Here is a 25,233-nt window from a genome sequence, read left to right on the forward strand (position 1 = left end):
AAACCAAAGATCCTCGAGGAGCAAGATAGACCACTCCTCCAAAATCCAATGGACTGACGTGTGTAGTACGTAACGGAACGTCACGGCCGCCATTTGTTTATGCCAAACGCAACATCTTTGGTAGCGGGGATGGACTCCACAATTATACAATTTGCCCTTACATCAGGTCGCAGGGAAGAGCAAAGATACTAGAGGCTCCTCTAGTATCGGGGGGACCGAGAATCAGTCCTGGATCAACTCAGGAGAGGAGCAAGGCCAGCAACATAATCAAAGACCAGTGTCACCCCGGTCACTCCCTCTTCTCCCCTCTCCCACCAGGCAAGAGGAACAAAAGTGTGAATACACTAACCTCCAGTTTCCTCCACTCCTGAGTTGATCCAGGACTGATTCTCGGTCCCCCCCGATACCAGATGAAGGTGGCCGGCACCAGGCTCTCTGTCCAGCGGGAGAGCCTCAAGCGTCAGCGCTCCCGAGGCAGCGGGCAACGCTCCTCTAGTATCTTTGGTGTAATACGTTCCAAAGATTGATCCGGTCTATCATCTTTGGTGTAATCAGTGTTGTAGGGAACAGTGTTTTATAGAGCATCCATCACTTCACATATTTAGTTACTATTATTGTAAATGTTATTAATATTATTGTAAATTGCAGCCTAATAAAATGGCGTCAACAATCACCCATGTCATACTACGCTATTTTAGCAGAGTGGCGCATCTTGCTCTGCTCTATAATCTTTGTTCAAAACCATGTGGAAAGACTGTCATCCATGTTAAACCACCACAGATGCACGATTTTGCAATGAAGTAAGTATTTTTAGTTTAGTTTTGTTTAGAGACACAGGCCCTTTGGCCCACCGAGTCCGCACCGACCAGCGATCCACACATATTAACACTATTCTAGAGAATAGTCTGGGACAATTTAAAGCATAAACCAAGCCAATTAGTTGGCTTTTAGTTGGCAATTAGTATTTTATTTTGTCAAATTCTCCCACACACCATCAAGTGCTCAGGGATTTGAGGGCAGGAGTTGATGGAACAGAGTACACAACAAGGCAGTGCACAAAATAGCATTTGATGATATCGGCTGGCTTTTCCTGCAGATCCTTTCTCTTCTCCGGAGCTCCCGCAACAACAGCTTCATCCACTGGACTGGAGGGTGGCAGCTTCGTCCGCCCAGGGCGTGCGTGGGGTTTGAACCGACCCGTTCGCGGAGCTCGGATTCGGCCGCGGGATTTACCATCACCCGGCGGGGTCACAACATCGAAAGCCTGGATCGACTCAACGCAGAGGGAGAACAAGGAGAGAAGTGGCAAGGACTTTAAGACTTTTGCCTTCCATCAGAGTAAGGAGGTGCCTGGTAGACTGACTGTGGTGGATGTTAAATCTGTGTTCATTGTGTGTTTTGTTAGTTTATTCTATGTTATGACTGCAAGGCACAAAGTCTCGCTCAGACTGAAAAGTCTGAATGACAATAAAGGATACTGTGACTTTGACACTTTTCACTCCTTGGTTGTCTGCCTGTATTCTCTCTCAAGGCTCCAGCTCCACAAGGAATGTTTCAATTAGATGTGATTGATAATTTGAAGATTTCCTAAATCCATCATATTATCTTAATCCCATGACTCTGACTTTCCACTCTGAGAATTTAACGATACTTATCCACTCCATTCTTCATTTGAAACCTGGATGGCCTTCTGAGGCTGTCAATATGTTTGCCTTTTTTTAACGACAGCGTGAATCATGATTAGTAGCAGATGCTAAAAAAGAAATGTGTTACACAAACACAAAATATCAGATAACTTGGTAGTTTAAACGTGATTTATTATTTTTAATTAGATTACCGACAAAACATTTTCAAGTCAACTTTAATTCTGCAGCTTTAAGTCTACGGGCAGCATGGTGGCACAGCGGTAGAGTTGCTGCATCATAGCGCCAGATCCAGGCTATGGGTTCTGTGTGTGCAGAGTTTGCATGTTCTTCCTGTGACCTGCGTGGGGTTTTTTCCAGGAAGCTCTGGTTTCCTCCTACACTCCCACACTCCACAGATGCACAGGTGTGTAGCTTAATTGGCTTGGTATAATTGTGAATTGTCCCTAGTGTGTGTAGAATAGTGTAAAGGGCCTGTACCACGAGCATGCGACTCCATGCGGCAAGCGCAACCTAACGTGGTCGCTAGAGCCGTACGGCCTCACTGGGCCGGTCCCACTTCGATCGCCGGAGCCGTATGGAGTTGCGCGGAGCTGGTCTCGACATCGCGCGGGGCCCCAAAAAATTGACACTGTTCAAAAATTACGCGCGGCAACAGCCAGCCAGCCCGCAGCCTCCTCGACGCCGTACGCACCGCCTCGACGGGCATACGCAGCATCTCGACGGCGCACGCATGTCTTGACGCTGTATGTCACGTGCGAACTTCCTGCGGACTTCGCTCGAACTTCACGTCATTCACTCGATCTCCGCACGGCCCCCGCTTCTGGTTTGGTCGCGCTCGCCTCATGCAGGGCGCATACTCGTGGGACAGGCCCTTTAGTGTGCGGTGACCGCTGGTCAGCGCGGATTCAGTGGGCCAAAGGGCCTGTTTACGCACTGTATCTAAGCTAAACTAGACTAAGCTAATCTACACTAAACTGAAAGCTTCTAACAGTTTGAGCTCAGGTTCTAGAGGTTAAGCTCAGGTACTAGAAACAGGCTATTTGGCCCAACTTGCCCATGCCAACCAAACTGCCCCATACTAGTCCCATCTGCCTGTATTTAGCCCACATCCCACTAAACCATCCCAGTCCATGTAACTCTCCAAATGTCTTTTGAATGTTCTCTTAGTGTCTGTCTCAAATACCTCCTCTGGCAACTCATTCCATACACCCATCACCCTCTGTGTGGAAATGTTGCCCCTAGGATTCCTATTAAATCTTTCCCCTCTCATTTTAAACCTATGTCACCAGGTCCTTGATTCCCCTACTCTGGGTAAAAAGACTCTGTGTATCGACACTAAATATTCCTGTCATGATCTCATATACCTCTATAAGATCACCCTTCATCCTCATCCTCCTAGGTATAAAATCCTAGCCTGTCCAACATCATCTTGTAGCTCAGGCCCTTAAGTCTTGGCAACATCCTCATAAATCTTTTCTGCACTCTTTCTGCACTCCCTGCATACTTTCCAGCTTAAATCTTGGTACCAAATAAGGAGATTTGGTGGGCAGATTGGAACAGTTAATCTTGGTGTTATTTTCCATCTTATCCATACGCATTTCACAATAAATGATGAGCAAAAGGACAAGAGAAAGCAGAAAGCCAGAAAAGATGGTTCTGGAGATAGACACAAAAAGCTGGAGTAGCTCAGCGGGTCGGACAGCATCTCTGGAGAAAAGGGATAGGTGACGTTTCAGGTTGAGACCCTTCTTCAGACAGAGAGCCAGGTGAAAGTGAAAAGATAGATATAGACGGTGATGTGGAGAGATATAGAACAAGTTAATGCAAAAAAAAGTAATGATGATAAAGGAAACATTGTTAGCCATGGGCTAGGTGAGAACGAGTATAGATAATGAGACTCAACAAGACAACTTTGAAACTGGTGCGATTTGGGTGGGGGAGCGATGGAAAGAGAGGGTTACTTGAATTTAGAGAAATCAATTTTCTTACCACTGGGTTGCAAGCTGCTCAAGCAAAATATGGGATGCTCTTCCTCCAATTTGCGTTTGGCCTCATTTTAACAATGGAGGGACAGCACCTCATAAGAGTGAGGCCAAATGCAAATTGGAGGAACAACATCTCATATTTCATCGTCAATATCACCGTCAAAATCTCTCGATTCCCTTTCCCCTGATTTTCAGTCTGAAGAAGGGTCTCAACCTGAAATATCACTCATTCCTTTTCCCCAGAAGATAATAATAATAATAATAATAATAATAATAATAATAATAATAATAATAATAATAATAATAATGATAATAATAATAATAATAATAATAACAATAATAATAATAACTTTATTTGTTAAGCACCTTAAAAACAACCAAAGCTGACCAAAGTGCTGTACAGAAAAAAGAAAACAAGCAAGACATCATAAAACAGGCAGAACAACAGAACATATAACTAACACGAGGCGCATAAATTACATACAAAAATCCAAACAATAAATTAAAAAACATAAAACACAAGTACGAACAACGCAGCAAAACCAAGCAAATAAAGTTAATAAACAATCAACACCTCACTGGTCTACAAAGGCCATGGAGAATAGATATGTCTTCAGGAGTGACTTAAAAACAGCTAGAGAAGGGGCCTGTTTAACGTGCAGAGGCAATTCATTCCACAATCTCGGAGCCGACACAGCAAAGGCACGGTCCCCTCTGAGCTTCCGCTTAGTCTTTGGCTCAATCAGGAGCAGCTGATCATCTGACCTGAGAGAGCGGGAGGGCGAATAAGGGTGAAGAAGATCAGATTTGTAGGACGGGGCAAGACCACTTAGGGATTTAAAAGTAAATAAAAGAGTTTTAAAACGAATCCTATACTGAATAGGCAGCCAGTGGAGAGAGGCCAAAAGGTGAGAAACATGATCATGCTTTCGTGTGCCAGTCAAGAGACGTACAGCTGCATTCTGTACCATCTGGAGACGGGCGATGGAGGACCGACTAACCCCCAGATACAGTGCATTGCAGTAATCCAGCCGGGTGGTAACAAAGGCGTGGATTACCGTCTCAAAGTTCTGCCTTGACAAAATCGGCTTTATTTTTGCCAGCTGCCTCAGATGGAAAAAAACAGATTTAACAACAGCCCTCACCTGACAGTCAAATCTAATCAGAGATGCTGCCTGTCCCACTGAGTTACTCCAGCTTTTTGCGTCTATCTGCAGTTCTCATGTAAGATAGGTGCATTAGGTACCATAGAATCGTAAAACCATAAGATAGGTGCATTAGGTACCATAGAATCGTAAAACCTAAATGACTTGCCAGCTGACTAAATGTCATTTAAGCTGGTTCCATTTGCCCATGTTAGGCCCATTTCCCTCTAATCTGTTCCTGCTCATGTACCCCTCCAAATGTATTTTACATGTTGTATTAGTACCTGCTTTAACTACCTCCTCTGGCAGCTCGTTCCATATACCCACCATCCTCTCAGTGAAAAGGTTGCCCTTCAGGTTCTTAGTGTATCTTTCCCCTCTCAATTTAAACACATGTCCTCTGATTCTTGATTCTCCTAACCTGGGTAAACGATTATGCATTCATCCTATCCATTCCCCTCATCTTTTCTTTCATCTCTAGAATATCACCCTTCTGTTCTCCAGGGAATATAGTCCTAGCTGCCCCAACCTCTCCCTATTGCTCTCGAGTCCTGGCAACATCCTAATAAATGTTCTCTGCACTCCTCCCAACTTAATCGCATCCGTAAGATATTTTTTACTTGCTCTCTGAAAAATCCATGCCCACCAAATTTCAGAGGAGAGTTGCGGGGCAGATATTTTTACACAGACAGTGGTGGGCGACTGGATCATACTTGCCTGCCCTCACAACGGGGACACAATGGCTCCGCGGGTAAGTTTAGTTCCATTTTACAAACACCTGCATGGGTCCTCTCTTCACGTTATTAACTTTAACTTAATTTTTTTTCTGTCAACGGCACAACTTTGAACATGGTAGCCACGCATGCGCAGTTTGGTGGAATATTGCGTTGGGGGAACGGGACTTCCGTGTGACAGGGACCCAACGAGTCCACCGGCCTTCTAGTATGTAGTAAAAGCCATACTGTTCTATGTAAGGTACTGGTCTATGTCCTATATTGATCTAGGTAATAAAAGTCCAGCCAGTGTCACGCAAATAATCAAGCTAATAGAGTCGCTGCCTTATAGCTTAATGCCTCCAATGACCTGGGTCCAATCCTAACGGATGTTCTGGTATTCTTTCGGATATCCAAAACTTGTGGGTTGGTTGGTTAATTGGCCACTGTAAATCTTCTCTTCTGCGCAGGTGAATGGGAGAGTTGATGGTAATGTTGGGAGACCAGAGACCAGAAGACATAGGAGCAGAATTAGGCCATTCAGCTCATCGCCTACTCTGCCATTCAATCATGGCTGATCTACTTTTCCCTCTCAACCCCATTCTCCTGCCTTCTTCCCATATCCTTTGACTCCATTACTAATCAAGAATGTATCAATCTCTGCCTTAAAAAATACTTTATATCTTGTCCTCCATATCTATCTTTGGCAATGAAAGCCACAAGTCAACACTCTCTGGCTAAATAAATTCCTCCTCATCTCCATTTTGAAGGTATATCCATTTATTCTCACTCTGTGCCCTCTGGTTCTAGACTCTTCCATTACTGGAAACCAGGCACGTGGCGTGAGTAATTACTCAGGGTAGATATTCAGTCGGCTTAAAAAAAATCTTAAAATGTGCATGCGCAGATTGTTCTCTCCGTAAGCTGTCAGTCGACTTTTATAAAGTCTTCAAAAGCCATTTCTCTTAATAAAGTACCGTATTTCCCGGCAATGAAAATGCACCCCACTGTGGAGGGAAAAACGGGAGGGGTGGGAAAAACGGGAGCACACCGGGACAAGTTGAATCAGTTGTGACCTTATTGAATGACAATACTTGTTCAAGGGACCAAATGGGGGGGGAGAGTTCCTGTCACAGCATGTGGGGCGTCTGGTCAGGGCTAAAGTTGCGGGGAGGGCAGGAGCATTGAAAAGAAGGGGGCCGGGGATTATGCCAGTAACCCACTCACTCACCGCTGCAGCGGCGCTCCAGACGCGGAGCCACCGCATTGTGGCGGGGGGGGTGAAGTAGCTCAGGTGGCTGTGAACGGCTGCTGGGATCGGACAGCGGACGCCACCTCAGCGCCTTCTGCTGGCCCGCTCACCTCTGGCAGTGCTCTCTGTCTGAACATCTCTCACCTACCGCTCGCCGGCTCCGCTCATGTCAGCCGCTTCCCGCAAATCCCTAAATTCCGACAGCCGAGTAACCTAAATTGGTCCCTTGATTGCGCTGTTGGAATTTAAGGATTTGCGGGAAGCGGCTGACATGAGTGAAGCGGCTGACACGGTGGCTCCACTCCCGGAGCGTTGCGGCAAGTGAGTTGCTGGCATGATCCACAACCCCCTCCTTCTCCCCACCTCAGCGGCGCTGTCCTTCTACAGTCGCTTGCCATCAGCTGCCGGCAATGAGGAATAGACTTGGCTAACCCTCAGTGCAACAACATCGTTCTTGATGTTGCTGTACTGAGGGATAGCCAAGTCTATCTTTCTTGGCTAACATCCTTCCTACATCACTTTCCAAGCCACATGTACATTTTTGTGCCTTATTTTTGGGTAAAAAATTGCGTCTTCATTGCTGGGAAATACGGTATTTAAAAACATATATCACCAAGAAATCTACTTACCACATCATTTGTACACAAACTCCATTCTTCTCTCTTTGTTTCTTAAGATATTCTTAAGATAATGGCAATCCATGTTTGAAAAACCCGCCAAACAGCACGTGGACTGCACAGACCTTTGTTTGGTACATGCACTGCGGATGAAAGGCACAGAGAATTATGCCTATCTAAGAGATCGATCTCTTAGGTAGGCATAATTCTCCCATGCCTTTACTATTTATATTTAATAATTCCCATTTTATAATTTTAGTCAGACTAGGCAGTGCCCACCTTGCCCACCCTGACGGCACGTGCCTGGTTGAAACATCCTTTCCATGTCCACTCTATCTCGGCCTTTCATTACCCGGTAGGTTTCAATAGATACCCTCTCATCCTTCTAAACTCCAGCAAGTACAGTCCCACCGCTTTCAAACTCTCCCCGTACATTAACCCAATAATCCCCCGGATCATTCCTGTAAACCTCCTCTGGACCCTCTCCAGTGCCGACACATCCTTCCTCAGATATGGGGCACAAAACTTCTCACAATACTCCAAATGTGATATCACCAGCGCCTGACAAAGCCTCAGCATTACACCCTTGCTTTTATATTCCAGTGACCTCGAAATGAATGCTAACATTGCACTTGCCTTCCATACCGCTGACTTAACCTTTCAGGTAGCCTGCACCAGCACTCCCAAGTTCATTTATACCTCCAACTTCTGGTTCGTCTCCCCATTTTGAAAGTAGTATACGCCTTTATTCCTTCTGCCAAAGTGTGTGACCGTGGACTTTGCTACGTATTCCATTTTCCCACTCTCCCAACATGCCCATGTTCTTCTGCAGCCTACCCCCTGCTTCCTCAACACCACCTGCCCCTCCTATCCTCGTATCTTCCGCAAACATGGCCACAAAGCCATCATTTCCATCATCCAGATCATTAACGTATAAAGTGAAATGTAGCGGACCTATCACCGACCCCTGCGGATCACCACCAGTCAACAGAGAGTATAATGGGTAAGGAAAGGGTTTAGTACAAATGGGTGGTTGATGGTCACCAAGGGCTTGGTGGGTTGAAGGGCTTGTTTCTGTGCTAAATCATTATATGATTCAAAAGCTAATGTATGCTTGGGATTGCATTCGTCTTTCTTCCCCTCAGCAAAAGCCGATAACTTTGCCCAGCATTTACCTCAGGCATTTCATTAAGGCTGTACTTTCAGAGAAGGCTCCGCTCCTTCAACATCTGCAGTAAGATGCTACAGACGTTCTCACAGTCGGTGGTAGCCCGTGCCATCTTCTTTGCTGCCGTGTGTTGGGGTAGAAGGGCGAAGGCTGCGGACGCCAACAGGATCAAAAAACTCATCAGGAAGGGCTGGCTCCGTCCTGGGGGGCGGTGTTGGGTTCATGGGAGATGGTCTTGGAGGGGAGGATGCTCCTCAAACTGCGGAGCATCCTGGACAATACAGCTCACCCCTCCATGACACACTGGTCAACCTGAGGAGCGCCTTCAGCAACAGACTGGTCCCACCAAGATGCAGCACAGAACGCCACAGGAAATTCTTCTTCCATGTGGCTATCAAACTGTACAACTCCTCCCCCTTCTGTCGTGGGGTAGATTGAGACTGACACCCCCCCCCCCCCCCCACATACCCTCACACCCCCCCCCCCCCCCCCCCCCCCCCCCCCCCCCCCCCCCCCCCCAACCAAATCTTTGCACATCCCCAATCCTTTCCACTTGTCACTTTAATTTAATATTTCTTGTATCTTGTGTTTTATGACTGTTGGCAGACAACTTTCCCTCCTGGAATAAATACAATTCTATCATATCGTATTGTATTGTATTGAGAGTGTGATGTCACTCTATAGATTTTTGTAAATATAAACTTAATATGATAGACCGATAGCCAATTGGTAATTTCTGTCCCAAGCTAGCAGAATAATTGGGTCATGTCAAACAGTGCAGCTCTATGGTCTATGTGCCGCCCACGACGATGTCTCCAGATGATCTGTATCCCTGCACCCCCCTCTGTTCATGTGTCTATCTTAATGCCTCATAAGTGCCACTGTCATGTCTGCTTCCCCCATCTCCCCAGCCCCTGCAGCACCTTCCAACCACCTACCACTCTCTCCGTAGAAAATCTGCCTGCAAATTAGAAACATAGGAACATAGAAAATAGGTGCAAGAGTAGGCCATTCGGCCCTTCGAGCCTGCACCGCCATTCAATATGATCATGGCTGATCATCCAACTCAGTATCCTGTTCCTGCCTTCTCTCCATACCACCTGATCCCTTTAGCCACAAGGGCCACATCTAACTCCCTCTTAAATATAGCCAATGAACTGGCCTCAACTACCTTCTGCGGCAGAGAATTCCAGAGACTCACCACTCTCTGTGTGAAAAAAGTTTTCCTCATCTCGGTCCTAAAAGATTTCCCCCTTATCCTTAAACTATGACCCCTTGTTCTGGACTTCCCCAACATCGGGAACAATCTAGCCTGTCCAACCCCTTAACCTCAAATTTCCCCCCTCTCAATGGCCTCTCATATTTTCCTTTTCTCACCCCGAGAAAACTGATGACCTACCCAATTTATGCCTCTCATAAGCTACCTTTAGCGGCGCTGCAATTCTGCCACTGGCCGTGTGCGCGATTTTGGCGCGTTTGAGGGGGGGGGGGGGGGGGGGCAGGGTTAAAACGGGTTTTTTTCCTGACCTGGTCTTGAATTATATTTGTTGGAGTGCAAGATGTTGCTAAAGAATTGTTCCCACAGCTGTTCTATGAGTTTAAAAAAAAAATTCACCCGACAAGTTAATCGCTGGAATGATTTTAAAATCAGCTTCTGAAGCCGCCAATGCTGGGACGGATTTTATGGAGGACCAGATAAAAGAAAGTAGTTTATTTTTATGTATAAAAGTGTTTCTTAAGATGTATTTAATTCACATTTTAAGTTGCGAAACGGTGATTTTTTTCCCCTGAAGAACCGACAGTGTATTTGCTGCCGATATGGGGGACTAAATTAACTGAACCCTAAACGTTCCAAATAGTCCCGTTCCAGAAAATCCCACTCGCAAGCTGATTTAAATGGCCATTAATTTGCAGGTATTAAGCATTAAATTCCTTCCATTTGGCCTATAAACCCATGACAATGAGATTTAAAAATTATGTTATATTCTGAATTCTTGTGTGAATGTTATTTGGACACTTAGGCTATTTAAAAATGTTAATCTATTCTTAAGAAATGGATAGATGTTTAGATCTAATAATTGAATTTTGTAATTAGCTACAATTAGGTAACTAACTAATTATATGCTTTAATTTCAAGTCATCTAAGTAAGATTGTTTCATATTTGTTTCAGAATGCTTCAATCTATAATAACTGAAAAGTTATCGGCTTTTAAATGTTCTCGATCACTGCTTTTGTGTAAAGTCAATGAAAAAGCAATAGGGAACAAGATGCCAATTTCCGAGTATGAAAATGGCCATAACCTTTTTTATACTGAAGATATGAAAGTGAATTAGGTGTCAAATTAAAGACTTGATTTTTTAAATCTCAAAATGTTGTAACATTGCTACATTATGTGCTGTTATCAGGTCACCTACAGTATTAGTCTCCAATGCACCTTGAAAACAATCCAGCTTTGTCCAATTTCTCCTTATTTAAGGGCCTGTCCCACTTACGCGACTTTTTCGGCGACTGTCGGCACCCGTCATAGGTCATGGCAGGTCGCCGAAAAATTTCAACATGTTGAAAATCCAGCGGCGACCAGAACAAGGTACGACTCTTTGGCCGACTACTCACGACCATACAGACTTCACCCCACGACATGTCACCGGGGTGTCGCCTGTATGGTCGTGAGTCGTCTACTCAGTCGCCCAAAGAGTCGCAGCGTCTTTCTGGTCACCCGCTGGATTTTCACCATGTTGAACATTTTTCGGCGACCTGCAACGACCTATGACGGGTGCCAGCAGTCGCCGAAAAAGTCACATGGACAGGCCCATTACTCTCCAATCCAGGCAATATCCTGGTGAACGAGTTCTGTTCCTTCTCCAAAGCCTCCACAGCGATTCTGTGGTGTGATGACTAGAGTTTCACACAATACTCTGAATATGGCCTGATCAGCGTATCCCACCAGCGTGCGATTGCATGCGTCTAGCGCGACCAAACGTGGTCGCTTGAGGCGTAGGGCCTCACGGGGCCGGTCCCACTTCCAACCACGGAGGCGTATGGAGTTGTGTGGGGATGGTCCTGACATCATACTCACCAATCAGCCGGGCAGGAGGTGGGCCGACTGAATTTGGACGTTGCACGGCATCGGGCGGTGACGTCATCACGCAACGGCATGCCGGGCGGTGACGTCATTGTGCAATGCCACGCCCTAGGCGTACACTGTCAAGACGCTGCATACGGCATCAAGACGCTGCGTATGGCGTCGAGACACTGCATACGACCTCAATGTGGCTGCGTATGGCGTCGAGGCGCTGCGTACGACCTCAAGACGCTGCGTATGGTGTCGAGACACTGCATACGAGCTCAATGCGGCTGCGTATGGCGTCGAGGTGTTGAGTACGACCTCAATACGGCTGCGTATGGCGTCGAGACACTGCGTACGACCACAATGCGGCTGCGGGCCGACAGGCCGTTACCGCGCGGGATTTTTGGACAGTGTCAGTTTTTCGATGTCAGGACCAGCCCTGCACAACTCCATTCGCCTCCGCCAATCGAAGTGGGACCGACCCCGCGAGGCCGTACGGCTCAAGCAACCACGTTAGGTCGCCCTTGCCACATGCAGTCGCATGCTGGTGGGACAGGCCCTTGACACAACTGCACTTTTCTACTCAATGCCCAGATGAAGGCAAGACATAAAACCCTCTTTATCACACTTTCCACTCATGTTGCCACTTTCAAGGAGCAATGGACTTCCTTTTCCAAATGTTAATCCTGCCCCTGGCTATCCCAAAGGTGAATCCTATCCTGAAGAATCTTCACCAATAATTTCCCAACCACTGATGTAAGGCAAACTGACCTTAATCCTGCTTGCCAAACACATTTTATCACCTCTAAAGGGTCTTTCCAATTTCATTACTTTCGCATCCAAAACAGTTTTTTTTAATACCGACAGCATTGTAGTTCCATCTACTAATCCAGGCCTTAAAATCAACTGCTTTAGCTGTTCTATTTCTTGCATTAGAATAAATACATTTAGGTCCGTTAATCCAACTGTTTATAGCCATAACCTATTGGACTGACTTGACCTGACCTCTACCTTCTTCTCAATATCCCCACCTGCTTACCTACTGCTCCCTTTCCACCACTTAGCCACGTAAGTTTAAACCCCTCTGAATAGCACCTGTAAAGCTTCATACAAGGATATTGGTACCCCCCTCCAGTGTAAGTGACTTCTTGCAGGGCTCACCTGCTCATACACAGACCCCAGTGTTCCTTTAATGATAGACACAAAATGCTGGAGTAACTCAGCGGGACATGCAGCATCTGCTTGCATTAGGCCCATATCACATTAAACTTACCCTATCCATGCACCTGTCCAAATATTTCTTAAACGTTATAATAGTACCTGCTTCAACTACCTCCACTGGCAGCTCATTTCATTTACCCACCACCTTTTGTGTAAAAATGTTGCCCCTCAGGTTCCGATTAAATCATTTCCCCGTCACCTTCAACCTATGTCCTCCGGTTCTTGATACCTCTACTCTGGGTAAGACTTGGTGCATTAACCTTATTTTTCCTCTCATGATTTTATACACCCAAATACCTCCAGTGCTTCAAGGAATAAAGTCCTCGCCTGCTCAACCTCTCCCTATAGCTCAGGCCCTCGAGTCTTGGCAACATCCTCATAAATCTTCTTTCCAGCTTAACAACATCTATTTTATACTATATGAGCGTGGCCAAAACTGAACAAAATACTCCAAATGTGGCCTTCCCAATGTCTTGTACAACTGTAACATGACCCCCCAACTACATTGTGTAGGAAAGAACTGCAGATGCTGGTTTCAATTGAAGATAGACACAAAATGCTGGAGTAACTCAGCGGGACAGGCAGCGTCTCTGGAGAGAAGGAATGGGCGACGTTTCGTCAAAACCTTCTTCAGACTGATGTCAGGGGAGGGGGCGGGACAGAGATAGAATGTAGTCGGAGACAGTAAGGCTGGTTGGAGAACTGGGAATGGGGAGGGGATAGAGAGGGCAAGCAAGGGCTACTTGAAGTTAGAGAAGTCAATGTTCATAGCGCTGGGGTGTAAGCTGCCCAAGTGAAATATGAGATGCTGTTCCTCCAATTTGCACTGGGCCTCACTCTGACAATGCAGGAGACCCAGGACAGAAAGGTCAGTGTGGGAATGGGAGGGGGAGTTGAAGTGGTGGGCAACCGGGAGATCAGGTCCTTGGATGGAATCGAGGCGGGAAGTAAGGGGACAGGTGTTGCATCTCCTGAAAGTATATGGTGAGGGAGTGGTTTGGGTGGGAAGGGATCAGTTGACCAGGGAGTTGCGAAGGGGATGGTCTCCGTGGAAAGCAGAAAGGGGTGGAGATGGGAATATGTGGCCGGTAGTGGGATCCCATTGGAGGTGGCGAAAGTGTTGGAGGATTATATGCTCTATGTGACGGCTGATGGGGTGGAAGATGAGGACAAGGGGGACTCTGTCCTTGTTGTGAATGGGGGGGGGGGGAGAGGGAGGGGGGGGGGGAGAAAGAGAAAGAGCAGAGCAGTGGGATATCAAGGAGGCCCTAGTGAGAGCCTCATCTATAATGGAAGAGGGGAACCCCCGTTTCCGAATGAATGAGGACATCTCCGATGATCTAGTATGGAAAACCTCATCCTGGGCGCAGATGCGGTGTAGACGGAGGAATTGGGAGTAGGGGGATAGAGTCTTTATTGGAAGCAGGGTGGGAAGAAGTGTTGTCTAGATAGTTATGGGAGTCAGTTGGTTTGTAGTTGATGTTGGTCAATAGTCTGTCTCCTGTGATGAAGACGGTGAGATCTAGACACGTTAGGGAGATGTCGGGGATGGTCCAAGCGAATTTGTGTGCAGGATGAAATTAGTGGTGAAGTTGATGAAGTCAGTGAGTTCTGCATGGGTGCAGGAGGCAGCACCGATGCAGTCGTCAATGTAGCGGAGGTAGAGTTCGGGGATAGGGCCAGTGTACACCTGGAACAGGGATTGTTCGACGTACCCTACAAAGAGGCAGGCATAGCTGGGGCCCATGCGAGAGCCCATTGCTATTGAGCCCATCACGCTATCAACCTGTGACTCCATCTGCAGTCACTCCATGATTGAATGGTGGAGTGGACTCGATGGACCGAAGTCTACTCCCTCGTGAACACATTCTAATCTCCCATGCAAGTCAATATGATACAATCTTCTGCAGCAGAAGCAATGGGTGAAAGGTTACACATTCCAATATCTGTGGAGAATAAGGTACTGATCAGTATTGGAATGGCCATTGCTGATGACTGTCCCATCTTGGCGCAGTAAGTGGTACAATATATCTTGATTTCACTTTGCTGTGAGTGTGGGCAGAAGAGAGAGCACACTATTAATGGCACAATGGTAGGTAGGCGGCGCGACTCTGGTCAGCAGCGGCCTCTGCCGCCCGTCTGCGTTTTTATTATTTTTTGTCTACGTTTCTATGTATTTTTTGTTATTTTTTGTTGGGGTGTGTGTGTGGGGGGTTGGGGGTGGGAGGGAGGGGGTAACTTTTAAATCTCTCCCTGCACGGGGGACCCGACCTTTTCTTTGTCGGGTCTCCGTTGTCGTTGGGGCTGCAACGAGGAGCGGCCTCCAACAGGTAGACCGGGGACTCTGGTGCCGACGACTCACCTCACTGTCGCGGGGCTGGCCGAGTCCAGAGCGGGTGGAGCGGTGGTGGAGCACTGCTGCTGCTGCGGCCTGACCTCCGGAGATCCGGAGGTTGCAACTGTGGGTCTGGTGGACGGCGGCACCGGGAGCCCGCGGGTCCATGGAGGGAGATCGCTTTTCAGGGATCTCGCAACGGCGACTTCTCCCGCCCGAGTTGCGGGGTTGAAGAGCTCCTGAAGTGGGGCCTGACATCACCGCCCCGCGCGGCTTGGAATGGCCGCGGGACTCTGCGAGCACACGCCGGGGGCTCTAACACCAAGACCCGGTGTGCGACCTTGCATCACCCGGCGTGGCTTTAATGGCCGCGGGACAATCGCCATCGCCAGCCGGGGGCTTTGACTTTGACTCTGACATCGGGGGGGGAGAGTGCAATGGAGAGATTTTTTTTTTTGGCCTTCCATCACAGCGATGTGATGGATGTTTATGTAAATTATGTTGTGTCTTGGGTCTATTTGTAATGTATGGCTGCAGAAACGCATTTCGTTTGGACCTCAAGGGGTCCAAATGACAATTAAATTGAATCTTGAATCTTGAATCTTGAACAATGGAAGAGGAGAAGTGTGCATGGAGATTTAACATCTGGACACATCACCATACATCTGCAAGGCCAAGTTGACCATTTGGAATAACAAGATAGCTACTGTTCATTTTATGGAAACGGAGTCGTACAGCACAGAAATAGGCTCTTCTACTCACAGGAATCCATGCAAACCATGAAACACACATTTACACTTATCCTGAAGAAGGATCTCGACCCAAAATGTCTCCCATTCCTTCTCTCCAGAGATGCTGCCTGTCTCGCTGAGTTACTCCAGCTTTTTGCGTCTATCTTCGGTTTAAACCTTCGAGTCAAGAGAGTTTATTGTCATGTGTCCCAGATAGGACAATGAAATTCTTGCTTGCTGCAGCACAACAGAATATTGTAGGCATAAATCCAGATCAGATCAGAGTGTCCATATACCATAGAATATATATGTACACATATAAGTAAACAGATAAAGTGCAATAGGCTGTTATAGTTCAGAGTTTGTTTGAAGTTGTGTTTAATAGTCTGATGGCTGTGGGGAAGAAGCTGTTCCTGAACCTGGATGTTGCAGATTTCAGGCTCCTGTACTGTCTACTTGGTGGTAGCGGAGAGATGAGTCTGTGGCCAGGATGGTGTGGGTCCTTGATGATGCTGCCAGCCTTTTTGAGGCAGCGACTGCGATAGATCTCCTCGATGGTAGGGAGGTCAGAGCCGATGATGGACTGGGCAGTGGTTACAACTTTTTGCAGCCTTTTCTGTTCCTGGACGCTCAGGTTGCCGAACCAAGCCACGATGCAACCGGTCAGCTTGCTCTCTACTGTGTACCTGTAGAAGTTCCGATGATCTCTTCGGTTGATCACATTGAATGGCTGTGCTGTGTTGAAGGGCCGAATGGCCTACTCCTGCACCTGTTGTCTATAAACCAGCATCTGCAGTTCCTTCTTACACTTCTCCTCTGCTAATCCCATTTTATTCTCCACACATTCCCATCATAATTACCACTGATTCTATCATTCAGCTACACATGAAGGGCAACCTGCAGTGGACACAGAACCCGCCAAGCCACATATCTTTGAGAGTGGAAGGAAACTGGAGCACCTGGAGGAAAGCCACGCAGTCACAGGGAGCATATGTAAACTCCACACCGACAGCACCTGTGGTCAGGATTGTACCTGGATTATCTGGAACTATGAGCTGGCAGCTCAACCAACTGAGGCAATGTTTCACTCCTGAGACTTAAAAAGGTGCAAAGCTTCTTCTTGTTATTTGATGTTGCAGTGCTCATTGGCAAGTGATGGCACTGGTAACGATGCCATTTACTGTAAGCTTCAGATTGTCCAGTTGGTATTTGATGGAGATTGTCATTGCAACTGGAGAGGTCTCCTTCTGTAAACTAAATCAGCCCATCAGCAGGAGCAACTTGCTGTGCCATTAACGTGACAAGCCTAATTAGTACGGAAGGCAAATGCAATGCCATCATTTATTTCAAGAGGGCTCAAATACAAAAACAGGGATGCAATGCTGAGGCTCTATAAGGCCCTCGTCAGACCGCATTTGTAGTTTCGTGAGCAATTTTGTGCCCCATATCTGAGGAAGGATGCTCTGGCATTTGAGTGGGTCCAGAGCAGGTTTATGAGAATGATCCTAGGAATGAGTAGGTTAACATATGATGAGCGTTTCACGGTGCTGGGCCTGCACTCACTGGAGTTTTGAAGTATGAGGGGAGGCCTCATTGAAACTTACCGAATAGTGAAGGGCCGAGTCAGTGGATACTTTTAAGGCAGAGATCAAGTCAAGTCAAGTCGTCAAGTTTATTTGTCACATACACATACGAGATGTGCAGTGAAATGAAAGTGGCAATTGTGCAAAAGACAAACAACAAAACAACCAAACAAATTATAAACACAATCATAACACACATATTCTTTTACATAATAAATATTATAGACATATTCTTAAAATATGGGAGAGGGGGTTGAAGTGGATGTGGAGAGGATGTTTCCACTGGTAGGAGAGTCTAGGACCAGATGTCATAGCCTTAGAATTAAAGGAAGTTCCTTAGGAAGGAGATGAGGAGGAATTTCTTAAGTCAGAGGGTGACTTAAAGTCACTCAAATGCACCTGGACCATCTCCGACATCTCCCTACCGTTTCTAGATCTCCGTCTCCATCACACGAAAAAGACTATTGACTGACATCTACGACAAACCTACTGCCTCCCATGGCTATGTAGACTACACGTCTTCCCAGGTACATGGATAGGATAGGTTGGGATGGATATGGACCAAACGCAGGCAGGTGGGTCTAGTGTAGCTGGGACATGACCCCATGACTCTATCTTTGCATTAAGCTGGCCAACTTTCTCCAGGGCAAACCTGTTTACTATTTTTTAAACAAGGCTCTCTATTTCTGGCTAAGACACTGGTCCTGGGTTTTATCCCACCATCTGGTGGTGTTTTTCTGGTTGACATAGCTATCGATGCAGTGAGGCCCAAACAGCTTTATGCATTTTGATGCATTGGTGGTGATATGACAATTTATCATCTAGGCTGGAATTGTCTGAGGTCAGATTATGACTTCACCCAAAACTCTTTGTGGCCAGCAAGTCTGAATCAGATTTATGAAAAATGATTCAACATTGGGCGATTTGGGACTTTAGTAAAACTGGTATTAACCATTTACAAACGCAAGCCACAGAAACCTTTGTGTTGCTATCTCAAATTCTACTTGATTCTATTGATATTTTCCATTGAATTGAGCAGAATATAGTCATAGTGATAGTGATACAGTGTGGAACCAGGCCCTTCAGCCCAATTCACCCAACCCAGCCAACATGTCCCAGCTACACTAGTCCCACTTGCCTGTGTTTGGTCTATATCCCTCCAAATCTGTCCTATCCATGTACCTGTCTAACTGTTGGGATAGTCCCACCCTCAACTATCTCCTCTGGCAGCTTGATCCATACACCCATCACCCTTTGTGTGAAAAAGTGACCCCTCAAATTCCTATTAAATCTTTTCCCCTTCACCTTAAACCTATGTCCTCTGGTCCTCGATTCACCTACTCTGGGCTAGAGACTCTGTGCATCTACCAGATCTATTCCTCTCATGATTTTATACATCTCTGTAAGACCAACCCTCCTTTTCTGCACTCCAAGGAATAGAGTCCTAGCTGACACAACCTCTCCCTATAGCCCACACCCTCTAGTCCTGGCAACATCCTTGTAAATACTCTGTACCCTTTGAAGCTTGACAACATCTTTCCTATAACACGGTGCCCAGAACTGAACACTAAATGTGGCCTCACCAATGCCTTATAAAACTGCAACATGACTTCCCAACTTCTATACACATACTCTGACTGATGAAGGCCAATGTGCCAAAAGCATTTTTGACCACCTTATCTACCTGCGACTCGACCTTCAAGGAACCATGCACGTGCACTCCTACATGCCTCTGTTCCACAACACTCCCCAGAGCCCTATTCACTGTGTAGGTCCAACCCATGTTAGACTTCCCAAACTGTAACACCTCACACTTCTCTGTATTAAATTCCATCAACTATTCCTCTGCCTACCTGGCCAATCGATCCAGATCCTGCTGCAACTTTTGACAACCATCTTCACTATCTGAAAATCCACCCACTTTTGTATCATCTGTAAACTTGCTAATCTTGCCATGTATTTTCTTTCACGCTCTTTTTACAGTACCTTGTAATTGTTTTAAATTAAAAGAATGAAGGTTCTGCTTGGATCTCATGAACCATCTGATGCTTAATGCTTTCTCCAGCAATTTCAACTCATCACGAGTGGTTTTAAATCATAATCCAGGACAAGGGATCACAGCTTAAGGATAAGGGGGAAATCCTTTAAAACCGAGATGAGAAGAACTTTTTTCACACAGAGAGTGGTGAATCTCTGGAACTCTCTGCCACAGAGGGTAGTCGAGGCCAGTTCATTGGCTATATTTAAGAGGGAGTTAGATGTGGCCCTTGTGGCTAAGGGGATCAGGGGGTATGGAGAGAAGGCAGGTACGGGATACTGAGATGGATGATCAGCCATGATCATATTGAATGGCGGTGCAGGCTCGAAGGGCCGAATGGCCTACTCCTGCACCTAATTTCTATGTTTCTATGTTTCTATAATCATTCATCATAGCAGTCAAATATCCAGGGCATGATCAGATACATCCAAGGACGCCGTGGAAAGTGAGAGAAGAAATTGCAGGAACCTCAGCTTAGATACACGGAACATAGCACGGTGGCGCAGCGGTAGAGTTGCTGCCTTACAGCAAATGCAGCACCTGAGACCCAGGTTCGATCCTGACTACGACTGCTGTGTGTACAGAGTTTGTACCTTCTCCCCGTGACCATGTGGGTTTTCTCCGAGATCTTCCGTTTCCTCCCACACTCCAAACACGTACAGATATGTTGGTTATTTGGCTTGGTAAATGTAAAATTGTCCTAGTGGGTGTAGATAGTGTTAATGTGCGGGGATCGCTGGTCGGCGCGGACCCGGTGGGCCGAATGGTCTGTTTCTGTGCTGTATCTCTAAACTAAACTAAACTAAAGCAAATTAATAGAACATAGAATGGTACATCGCCAGAACAGGCCATTCAGCCCACAATGTTCGTGCCAATCATGATGCAAAGACCATTTCTTATTTATCTGTGCGTAATCCATATCCCTCCATTGAATGTATGTCCTTATGTCTAGATCCAAAAGCCCCTTAAATGTCACTATCATATCTGTTCCAATCATCAACCCTGGCAGCGTGTTCTCTGTATTCACCACGCTGCATGGAAACATTGACCCGCGCACCTTTGAACTTTGCCCCTCTCACCTTAAACCCATGACATTCCATCCTGGGAAAAAGGTTCTGACTGTCTACCTTATCTATGCCTCTCATAATATTAGCACATTTGCAGATGAAACAAAGCTGGGTGGCAGTGTGAACTATGAGGAGGATGCTATGAGGATGCAGGGTGTCTTGGACAGGTTAGGGGAGTGGGAAGATGCATGGAAGATGCAGTTTAATGTGGATAAATGTGAGGTTATCCACTTTTGGTGGCAAGACAGGAAGGCAGATTATTATCTTAATGACGTCGTTGGGAAAAAGGGAAGTACAACGAGACCTGGGTGTCCTTGTACATCAGTCACTGAAAGTAAGCATGCATGTACAGCAGGCAGTGAAGAAAGCGAATGGCTTCAGAAACCGGGAGATCAGGTAGGTTTAGGCAGACCGAGCAGAAGTGTTCAGCAAAACAGTCGCCGAAACTGAGCTTGGTCTCGCCGATGTACAGGAGTCCACACCTGGAACAGCTGATACAGTAGATGAGGTTGGAGAAGGTGCAAGTAAAACCTCTGCCTCACCTGAAAGGACTGTTGGGGTCCTTGGGCGGAGTCGAGGGAGGAGGTATAGGAACAGGTATTGCATCTCCTGTAGTTGCAGGGGAAGGTACCCGGGGAGGGGGTGGTTTGAGTGGGAAGGGAAGAGTTAACCAGGGAGTTGTGGAGAGAACGGTCTCCGCGGAAGGCGGAAAGGGGTGGAGATAGGAAGATGTGGCTAGTGGTGGGATACCTTTGGAGGGTGAAACAATGTTTGAGTATTATGTGCTGTATTCAATGGCTGATGTGGTGAAAGGTGAGGACTAGGGGAACTCTGTCCCTGTTGCAACTGGGGGGGGGGGGGGGGGGGGGGGGGGGGGGAACAAGGGCAGAGCTGTGGCATACCGAGGAGACCCCAGTGAGGGCCTCATCAATGATGGAAGATGGGAACTCCCGTTCCCTAAAGACTGAGGAAATCTCTGTGATCTTGGTATGGGAACACTTCATCTAGGGCCCAGATGCGCGTTGAGGAATTGGGAGTAGCGGATGGAGACTATGCAGGAGGCAGGGTAGGCTGAAGTGGAGTCTAGATAGCTGTGGGAGTCGGTAGGTTTTATGCATCGATGTCAGTTGAAAGTGATGGAGATTTTGAGATCAAGAAAATGTAGTGTTGTATGCGACGGCTGATGGGATGAAAGGTGAGGACTAGGGGGAGGAGATGCAACACCTGTCCCTATACCTCCTTCTGCAACTTTTTCCACACCGAGCGTGGTGGGTATATGGAACGAGCTGCCAGAGGAGTAAGTTGAGGCAGGTATCACAACAACATTTAAAAGACATTTGGACAGGTACGTGGATAAGAAAGATTTTCAAAGGACATGGGCTGGTGGGATAAGTATAGATGGGACACCTCGGTCTGTATGAAGAAGTGGGCCCAAGGGCCTGTTCCCATGCTCTATCACTCTATGACTATGAATTTGAACTTCGAAATCTAGATTCCATGGTGTTTAAATTGAATAACCCAATAAAAGGAGTATCCCATAGTTTGCGGATGACACTAAGCTGGGGGGCAGTGTTAGCTGTGAGGAGGGTGCTAGGAGACTGCAAGGTGACTTGGATAGGCTGGGTGAGTGGGCAAATGTTTGGCAGATGCAGTATAATGTGGATAAATGTGAGGTTATCCATTTTGGTGGCAAAAACGGGAAAGCAGACTATTATCTAAATGGTGGCCGATTGGGAAAGGGGGAGATGCAGCGAGACCTGGGTGCCATGGTACACCAGTCATTGAAGGTAGGCATGCAGGTGCAGCATGCAGTAAAGAAAGCGAATGGTATGTTAGCTTTCATTGCAAAAGGATTTGAGTATAGGAGCAGGGAGATTCTACTGCAGTTGTACAGGGTCTTGGTGAGACCACACCTGGAGTATTGCTTACAGTTTTGGTCTCCAAATCTGAGGAAGGACATTATTGTCATAGAGGGAGTGCAGAGACGGTTCACCAGACTGATTCCTGGGATGTCAGGACTGTCTTATGAAGAAAGACTGGATAGACTTGGTTTATACTCTCTAGAATTTAGGAGATTGAGAGGGGATCTTATAGAAACTTACAAATTGCTTAAGGGGTTGGACAGGCTAGATGCAGGAAGATTTTTCCCGATGTTGGGGAAGTCCAGGACAAGGGGTCTGAAGAAGCTTAAGGATAAGGGTTGCCTATTTCCTTTCCAAAACTGAGATGAGAAGAGAGCTTTTTTCACACAGAGAGTGGTGAATCTCTGGAACTCTCTGTTCACAGAGGGTATTTAAAAGACAGACAGGTACATTGGCTATAAAGATTTTCAAAGGAGAGGGAGTTAGATGTGGCCCTTGTGGCTAAGGGGATCAGAGGGTATGTAGAGAAGCCAGGTACGGGATATCGTGTTGGATGAGCAGCTATGATCATATTGAATGGCGAAATGCAGGCTCGAAGGGCCGAATGGCCTACTCCCATCTAATTTCTATGTTTCTATGTTAAGATTAATGTGTGCCTGTGGAAGTTGCAGCCTAGCAAGGGTTAAAATGGTGTGAAGCTTTAAAAGCTTCAGTGAACACAAAAAAAACCCCTGGGAATATCTTTGTCTCAGTCTTCACAGAACAACAGTGTGCCAGTCTCCCTCTGCTGTCGAGCCAACAGATCATGAGAGGCATATATCATGAGTGGCACTGTAGAATGATGTCTTTGACAGTCTCATTGTTCTGGACAGCCTCCCTTCCCCTGAGAACAGTGTAACTCTCCCCCTCCATATAAACATACCACCTGATATATGGAATTACCAATCTAAGTAATTCTAATAGTGTAAATAGCCAATATAAGCAAAATATATTCTCGTAAGTATTAGTAACCAATTGCAGATACATGTTAGATTCTAATAACCAATCCCAGTATATTCGGATAGGTATTAGTGACCAATAGAAGATATATGTTGAGGAAGATAGACACAAAAAGCTGGAGTAACTCAGCGTCTCTGGAGGAAAGGAATAGGTGACGTTTCGGTTCGGGACCCTTCTTCAGACTGAGGGGAAAGGGAAACAAGAGATGTAAACGGTGACCAAGAGAGTCAAGAGTATTTTATTGTCATGTGTCCCAGATAGGACAATGATATACAAACATAGTACATAATGGGAGAAAAGTTCAGTGTGTGTATATATATACACATAGATATGTAGAGTGATATAGAACAAATTAATGAAAGATATGCAAAATTGTAACGATGATAAGAACAGGCCATTGTTATGTTAATATGTTCATAATCAATTCAACTACATACTGATAAGTATTTGTAACCAATAGAACTACATGCTATATTATAGACACAAAAAGCTGGAGTAACTCAGCGGGACAGGCAGCATCACTGTATTGTGTTGTATTGTATTCAAATTTATTGTCATTGTCTCAATTTGAGACAACAAAATGAATTTCCCTTACAGGCAGTATCATAAAAAAAAATCACAAAAAAAAATAATAATAATAAATAAATAATAAAACATATTAAAAATAAAATTGAAATTGAATTTAAAAAAAAGCACAAACACAGAAAGTCCACGACACAACATAACATAAATGGCACCAAGGTGAGGATGGCACCATAGTCCAGCCAGCCTCCCCTCCGTGTTCATCCGTGGTCGGGGCCTTCCGAGCACCCGCAGTCGCTGCCCCGGGTGGCCCGATGTTCAGGCCCTCACGCCGGGCTGGTGGAACGCCGACGCCGAACCCCGACTGGAGAGAAGGAATGGATGAAGTTTCAGGTCGAGACCTTTCTTCAGACTGAGAGTCAGGGAAGTAGGAGACACAGAGATTAGGAAGGGTAAGGTTTAAAAACAAGACGTCAAAAGAGATGCAGTTCAAGGAACATGTAGAATAGAACATTGTTAGCTGGGAGAAGCTGACAACGAAGCAAACAGAGGTAAAATGTAATCAGGAGGACAGTCAGACTGGTCGGAGAACTGGGAAGGGGGAGGGATGGAGAGAGAGGGAAAGCAAGGGTTACTTGATGTTCGAGAAGTCAATGTTCATACCGCTGGGGTGTAAGCTGCCCAAGCAAAGTATAAGGTGCTGCTCCTCCAATTTTCGCTGGGCCTCAGGACCAGAATTTTGTGCCTATCTTTGGTTTAAACCAGATTCTGCTGTTCCTTTCAATTACATTGAAACCTTCATGCTGATGCTTGACAAACCATTAGGTCAACACTTATACCTTAAGTCTGAAGAAGGGTGTCGACCCGAAACGTCACCCATTCCTTCTCTCCAGAGATGCTGCCTGTCCCGCTGAGTTACTCCAGCATTTTGTGTCTATCTTTGCATTATACCAGCATCTGCAGTTCTTTCCTTAAGTCTGTTCAATTTCAAGAGTAGGAAATATTGCGGCAAGATGCGATGTATAAGAATGAGTAGCTTTGGGTTATGTGGAATATTTAAATGCTCAAAAAACTGAAGAACCAACCTAATCACCCCAAACCCCAGAGAGTTGTAAACATTGAACCCCCCACCCCCTCCACCTATCGAGTCCGTCCATGTTTCACACTGTCTTGGAAAAGTAGCCAACATAAGCAGGGGCCACTTACATCCTGGTCATTCCTTCTTCTCCCCTTTCCTGTCGACCAGAAAATACAACAGCTTGACAGCAAGTAGTAAAGGGG

At 46.2% G+C, this 25,233-nt stretch overlaps 1 protein-coding gene across 1 annotated transcript in view; it reads left to right on the forward strand.

Moving 5' to 3' along the window:
- The first annotated feature begins 410 nt into the window (after positions 1-410).
- Positions 411-25,233, forward strand: part of LOC129698547 (collagen alpha-3(VI) chain-like) — a 130,244-nt gene continuing 105,421 nt past the window's right edge. The window contains exon 1 of the mRNA XM_055637626.1: positions 411-459. Within this exon, the coding sequence (XP_055493601.1) occupies positions 411-459 (49 nt within the window). The remainder of the gene's footprint in view (positions 460-25,233) is intronic.

Source organism: Leucoraja erinacea, chromosome 7 (genome assembly GCF_028641065.1).
Source record: "Leucoraja erinacea ecotype New England chromosome 7, Leri_hhj_1, whole genome shotgun sequence".
NCBI lineage: Eukaryota > Metazoa > Chordata > Chondrichthyes > Rajiformes > Rajidae > Leucoraja > Leucoraja erinaceus.